This window comes from Oratosquilla oratoria, chromosome 1 (assembly GCF_046742065.1).
Source record: "Oratosquilla oratoria isolate Oo_2021 chromosome 1, ASM4674206v1, whole genome shotgun sequence".
NCBI classification, from domain to species: Eukaryota; Metazoa; Arthropoda; class Malacostraca; order Stomatopoda; family Squillidae; genus Oratosquilla; species Oratosquilla oratoria.
Genome location: NC_134777.1, coordinates 63,258,636 through 63,265,721, shown reverse-complemented (window position 1 = coordinate 63,265,721; position 7,086 = coordinate 63,258,636). Strand labels below are relative to the sequence as shown.

At 49.7% G+C, this 7,086-nt stretch overlaps 1 protein-coding gene across 1 annotated transcript; it reads right to left on the bottom strand.

The window, feature by feature from the left end:
* Positions 1-245: 245 nt before the first annotated feature.
* LOC143033528 (uncharacterized) lies at positions 246-5,757 on the bottom strand. The gene is made up of 2 exons (XM_076199037.1): positions 5,331-5,757; positions 246-936 (listed from the first exon to the last, which is right to left on the bottom strand). The coding sequence occupies exons 1-2, from the start codon at positions 5,590-5,592 to the stop codon at positions 431-433; spliced, it is 768 nt and encodes a 255-aa protein (XP_076055152.1). The 5' UTR covers positions 5,593-5,757; the 3' UTR covers positions 246-430.
* Between the last annotated feature and the right edge of the window lie 1,329 nt (positions 5,758-7,086).

Sequence of the window (7,086 nt, the reverse complement as noted above, 5' to 3'; positions counted from 1 at the left end):
TCCCTGGCGTATGCACCCAATGGATGATGAGCCGTCGAAATTTTCCTTTTCGAGGATGAAGGGCGGGTTTGGGTCAGATAATGGTGGTAAGGCGACTGAGTGGACAGTTAAGGAGCCCCGTGCGTAAGGTGAACCGATGAGGGAGGTGGAGGGGGAGGGGGAGGAGTGCTGCTGCTGCTGAAAAAGACGCAACGTGTTTTTTTTTTTTTTTTTTTTTTTTTATTTAACTTATTACGCATTAGCGTCATACAGTGGGGGAGGTTTTCATAATGAATGTAGGAAGGCAACTGGTATGCACATGCTTACACACGTACACATACACTTATATACACAAACAAATACATGGGTTGCAGGTAATATATATGACACTGGGTATTGTACATTCATTCAAAGGGGAATAAGACTGAGATGTCACGCAGGGCATCAGGTATTATGAGAACCCACCAAAGCGGGGGTAACGGACAAGTATTTCATCTAGTCTATTTTGTGATAGGAGATGACGACAGATTGCATCTAATGGTAGTCCCTGGGGTATTAGATGTTTTACAGTGGGGCACGCTAGGCAGTAGTGCTCGATGGTGTTGGCTAGTGGAGCGTGGCATAGGCGACATTCTGTGAATACAGGCTCGCCCTCCACCCCGGCGACCTGCCACGGTGGACGGTAGCCTAGTCGCAGTCGGGCTGATACAACATTGTGGCGACGAACCATAAGTCCCTTGCGGCGGTACTTGTATTTGTGGCGGCATACGGATTCGTAGTGGGTGATGGTGACACTGAAGGGTCTCTCGGTGTCCCGTCGACGTTGCTCAGGCAGAAGTGCAGCGGAGCGGACCCTGTTGAGGTAACATAGCAGGGAGAGAGGTCGTCCATCACCACGACGGGGGAGTCGGCAGGCTTCTTTTGCTAGGCGGTCTACTTTGGTGTTGTGGTGCAAACCTACATGAGATGGAATCCAAATAAATTCAATGCGGAGATTACGGATAGTTAGTAGGGATAGAAAGGAAAGGATTTGTTGTACAACAGAATGGTGAGTGGGATGAATAGCGGTGAGGGATTGCAGTGCAGGCTTAGAGTCACATATAATGACAGCATTCACTCCTCTTTGGCAAACGAGACTGATAGCATCTAAGATGGCGTATAGTTCACGGTTCACACAACGTGGAGCTGGAGTGATCTCTGAGTCGACGGCCGACCCAGCCCTCAGGAGGCGGCGGTAGGTCAGGTGAGTAGACTGCTCCTCCAGCTGCACCATCCGATTGTAGTGACCCGTCAGTGTAGAGGCGATGCGGAGCAGTGATGGAGGATGTTACCTGGGTAACATGTTCCAAGGCTAGCTGTAGTTGTAGAGGAGGTGGGTCACATTTTGCTGTAGGAGTGAAGCTAATCACAGGCGATGGTAGCGTCCACGGGGGAGGGCCTGGTGGTATGTCAGCTACTGGTACTTGTAAATCTAGGCTGCGAATGAAGGAGGAGATAGACTTTATAAGACGGCGACCGGGGGGCATGAGGCGGGGGACGGGCGGAGCGGGGCCGAGAGAATCTCTGACCAGTGCTGTGAAGTGCGGTGAGATGTGGGGAAAGTGTATACACTTAACTGTGAGGCAGGTGACATTAGAATAAATCCTCTCAACTAGGGATGGAAGCCGTAATTCCCGTTGCATGTTGACAATTCTGGTAGTCATTGGGCAACCGAGAATGATTCTCATGGCTTTATTCTGAAAAATCTCCAGTGGCTCTAAAGCATATCGAGGAAGTTGAATTAAGGCAGGGGAGAGGTAATCAACAACAGAGCGTATAAAAGTAATATAGACAGTTCTGGCCACGGGGATGGAGATACCGGAAGAGTTGTTGGTGAGCCACTGGAGAGGCCGGAGCCGACGTTGTAGACGATCTAGCAATTCACGAATTACGGTATGGGATTGACGCCGGGCAGAAAGAGTTTCCGAGATTCGAACTGGTGCACCAAGGTAGCAGTACTGGGAGCTTAGTGGGATGATGCAGTCTCCAATCATGAACTCTGGCAGCGTGGCAGGAGGGCGGTAGGAGAAAATTCTGCTCTTCTGTGGGGAAGCAACAAGGCCACAGTTAGCAGAAGCTTGGGAGAGAGAAGTAAGAAAGAGTTGTAGGTGTGTTGGGGAGGTAGAGTGAATACATAGGTCATCTGCATAACATGTAATTGTGACCTCATGAGTAGTGGGCAAAGACGTGAGGAGACGATGCATAAGTATATTAAAGAGAAATGGACTTAGTACCCCTCCTTGAGGAGTGCCGAGATGAAAATCCCGTGAGGAGCTGTAGGCACCGCTAAAGAAGACACGGGAGGTCCGGTTACTGAGGTAGCCCTTAATCCATCGTAGTAATTTGCCCTTAATTCCAAAGTCAATTAATTGATCTAAAATAACGTCTCGGTTTGCTATATCAAATGCACTTTTTAGATCTATAAATGCCACAACACTGTCACGGGAGAGGCGAGAATATAAGTCGACGAGGCAGTGATGGGTGCTGCGTTGGGGTAGAAAGCCGAAGAGACGTGGAGAAAGGCGATCTTGTAGTTGGTACATCAGTCGGGTGAGCAAGATTCTTTCCATTACTTTGCAGAAGCAGGATGTAAGGGAGATGGGCCTGAAATTTGCTGTACCGGGCTTGGGTATGGGGATTATTGTACTCGTGGTCCAGGCATGTGGGATATATCCATCTCGTAGACACATATTGTAGAGGCGAAGGAGGGGGTTACCGGGTACACGGTGCAGTAATCGTAGCACATTGTAGGTAATGCCATCATCCCCAGGGGACGTGGCTTTACCTCTCAAGAGAGCACGTCGTAGTTCATCTTCAGTTATTGGTATATTTTCTTCATCATCCTCTTGCAGCAGAGCATGTACTAAGCGGAGTCCACGAGCAAAAGCACCGGAGGAGAGGGCATCCTGGACGGGGGTAGGTAGGTTGGCAGGGTTGGACTGGTTTGACCACGTGACGATGAGCTGTTCGGCAAATACGGTGGGGGAATGATGACGGGCAGTAGCAGGAGTCTTCTTAATTACCCTGCGAATAAGGTGCCACATGGAGGCTACACTAGTTTGGTGATTAATTCTGTCCGTGAATCTCTTCCAGGAGTCAGTACTTACACATTCTAGGAGGGTTGTCAAATCGTCTCTGGATTGCTGGTAACGATGAAGTAGTTCAGGAGATGGGTTAGTTTGGAACATGAGTCCAACGCGCTCCGCTTCTTTCTGTGCGTCCTGAAGTCGGGTGTCTAGGTACCACGAGTGAGGAGGAGGGCGACGTTGGAGGTGGGGTCGTGATACGTAAAGCCTGTAAAAGTCGTGGGTGGCGGAGACAAGGCTATTATATAACTGGTCGGGGGAGGAACAGTCTAAGGTAGGTAGTATGCAGGTCATGTATGAAATGTACGTCGGGCAGTATTTGGGGGGTATGGTGAGGCGTAGGCGTGTGATAGGGGGTGTAGGTATCGTAGGAAGAGAATAGTGGAAGAGAAGAGCAATATGGTCTGAGAATAATGCAGGTACTGAGGAGCACTGGATGCGGGATGATACCAAGCCAGAGGTGAGGACGTGGTCCAGGGTGCCTCCCCGGGAGTGTGTGGCGCCACCTGTGTCCCAGCGGGTCAGATGATGTTGTCGGATGAAGGATAGTAGGTGAACACCAGGGCGGTTAGTGGTGCCAGGACGATCTCCCAATGCAGGATGTCGAGCATTGAAATCCCCTGCGTATATTATACCTTTGATCGTAGGTGGTGGAAGAGTGGTTGGACGAAGACGTGCGGGAGCAGAGTAGATATTGCAGAGCTGTAGGATTCCGCCCCCAATTTCTATCTCGAAGAGTTGGAATGTTATGTCAGGGTCTGTAGAGGAGCGCAGAAGACGGTGTATCAGTGTATTGTGTATGTATGTTAGAAGACCGTTTCGTATCGTATGAATATAGGGGATATATCCGGGAAGGGAGGGTGCCTGTGGTGCAGTGTTGGGCCGGTTTGGAAACGCCTCCTGTAGAAAAATGACACAAGGGTGATGTGTCTGTACATATGCCTTCAATTGTGTGTACTTTTTGTGGTTGGTGATACCATTGATGTTCCATGAAAGGAGGTCTAGGTGAATGTTAGTTACGAACGTTGCGTTTGCTAGTAGGAGACCGGAGTGTGGAGGTGGATGGACGATTCGAGGAAGACTGGCTAGTACTGGGTTGTAACTTACAGAGTTTGTCGAGACGAGTTGCAATGGATTCCATTCTCTCGGCAAGCATGGAGATGGAGGAGACGAGGGTTTGTTGGGATTCCGCCAGTGTGGAGAGTCTGGTGGCAGTAGTAGTTTGGCCTGAGACAAGGCTGTCAATCCTGGTGTCAATGGAGGCGAAGCGGTCCTCGAGTGCTGCACATCGCGCCTGAAGGGCTGCAACGGCCTTACGGAGGGCAGCGTCTTGCTGAGGGGGGGTGGGAGCAGAGAGAACAGTCCGGGCAGGGGGAGGAGGTGGTGGGGCTGAGGTTGGGCCATTGGTCTGGGTCTGGCGCCGAGTACAGCCGTGCCAGACGTTGACACCTGGCTGTAGACATCGGGGGCACTTCCATTGTGATGGGTTCGGCTGTGGTGGCGGTTCAGAGGTGGAAGTAGTCGCAGATGGGGGCGGGGGCGCACTTCGGACGGGACATTCTCTGGATTCATGGGCGGCGGCACACCAGGCACACTTAGGGGAGGCGGAGCAGTACCTGGATATGTGACCGATACCCCAACACCTGTAGCACCAGGGTCGGTCGTCACGGAGTCTTTGGACTTGACACGGGGGGAGGAGGGGGAGGAAGTCAAAGGTAATGGTGTCGGGGGGTGTTTCGGGGAGGCTCCACACAATAACAATGCGGTTGATGGGGGTACCGTTCTGCATGAAGCGCCTGGCTGAGTGTACTCCTGGGAGCTGTAGGGCAAGCTTGTGATCCACGTCAACGGGATAGCGAGTGAGCAGGTATTGGGGGTACTTACGAGGTCTTTCGGGGGAGTCTTGAGGGAGAAGAGGCAGTGACATAAATTCATTTGTAGTAACTCGGTCCAGGATGTCTGTGCGTTGTCTTGATATGTAGATGAATCGAGAGGTGAGTGCAGCCATCTTAACCTCGGCCGTATCCCGTTGCAGGTGGAAAGTCTTGGTGATAGTTGACAGCCAGCGGAGTTTAACTTCTGTGGATGGGTTCCCGCTAAAGGCCAACTTAATATACTTGTCTCGGGGAGCAAATGCTGGAAGGGCGGGTGAGGGTCGGGTGGGGGCAACGGGAGTAGCACTGTGATTAGGCAGGGTAGGGCGAATAGGAGCCTTATTACACTCACTTGAGGTTCCCTTGATCGTCTTGGCAGCAGGCGGTTGACATTCTCCTGCGGGGAAGGTAGAGGTGTCGTCGGCCCGCCGTTTGGTACTGGGGAGCGATGTAGACTGGTGGGTATCATGCTGGGTGGTTGTTGGAGGGTGATGGGGAGTGGAGGTAGGACGAGGCAGGTCGGGCCAGTGGTTAACACTAATGTCGTCATCAGTGTCGGAAATCATTAAGTCCTGCTCTAAGCTGGACGCCGCTTCCGACCCCGAGTATTCCATCGAGGAAGGGAGGGCCTTGATAAGAAGGTAGGCTGATTTACTAGCGCGCAGTAGTTTGTAGCACTGTAACACAACTTGAGACAGCCGGTACGAGTCGTTAACGACGAGCACTGGATTCAAGTAGTTGACGGCGATAGTTTCGCACCTTCAGGTGTAGGTCCGTTCTCGACGAGAGCCAAGCACGGAATGACGCAACGTGTTTGGCTCATTGAACACCTTCTTGGTCCTACAATCCATCTCGTTTATAGATCCCTTCTGCCTCACGTAGTTCCGAGTTTTAGACTGACACATTTCGTAACACCACCACCAAAATCACCACCTCTACCACCTCCACCTCCTCCTCCTCCTCCTCCTCCTCCTCCTCCTCCTTCTCCTATTCCACCTGTATGATGTCTCTTACTTCCTTTTTTTCTCTAAACTAATCTATGATCCAAAGCTGTCTTCTGCGTATATGTGCGCAACAATCTTACTTTTTCCTTGCTCACGAACTCGACTTTTCTAAATCTCCTGAAGTATTTGAGAAACTAAGGTTCCCGAGTAATTACTTATAAAAGGACAAACTTGAGTTCTCTGTGTTTGATGACCCAATCTGCCTCTCGAGAACATTTCTCATACTCGGTATTACATTGTATAACGCAGGACTTGAAATAGCTTGTTTTGTTGCTTCCTATACAATTACGTGTACTAAAGGAGTACTCGATTCAATATGGGTGTCAATGCAGAACCTCTATTGTTTTTCTATGGATATCACTTGAATGTCTATATTGTCTTCCTATTGTTGTTATTGTAAAATATATAATATTTTTCTATAGTTGTCAGCGTAAAATATTGTCTTCCTACGGTTATCAGTATGGATTTGATATTGCCTATGGCGACCAGCAAAAAATCGATATTGTCTTCCTATAGAGTGCCACGTACGATGACACGTTTTCATGATCGATGGTCTCGCCTCCCCACAGCCAATGGTGAATGTCACTCTCCCAGGCTATCCAAATACACAGAGGAGATGTGGGGACTTCGGCCCGAGGTGGACACCTTGTGGCGCGCGTCTCCGAGGCCCACGCGCTAGAACAAGGACCTACTTATGTGTTCGTGTGAAGTAGGTCTTGACCCAACGTGATCTCTTGCGTCACTGAGTGCGCAGGTGGGGGGAGACTCACCGCTGCCACCATTAGCGTTTAAGAGGTCGTTAAACAACCTCTTTCTCTCCAACGTTAATGAGCCAGTTGATCTGTCTCTCTCTTTGTTATTGTTCTTTTTTAAGTTCCCCTTGTTATTTTCCCCCCCTCTCTATTTCCTCCTTCCCCGCCTCATTCCCCACCCCCACTTTTTTTTCTTTCTTACAAAAGGATTACAAAGTACAAAGGAGGGGTATGCCGACAGGAGCCTTTTGGTCCATAACTAGGCCGGATGCAATATATATACATATATATATATATATATATATATATATACATATAAATTTATATGTATATATATATATATATATATAAA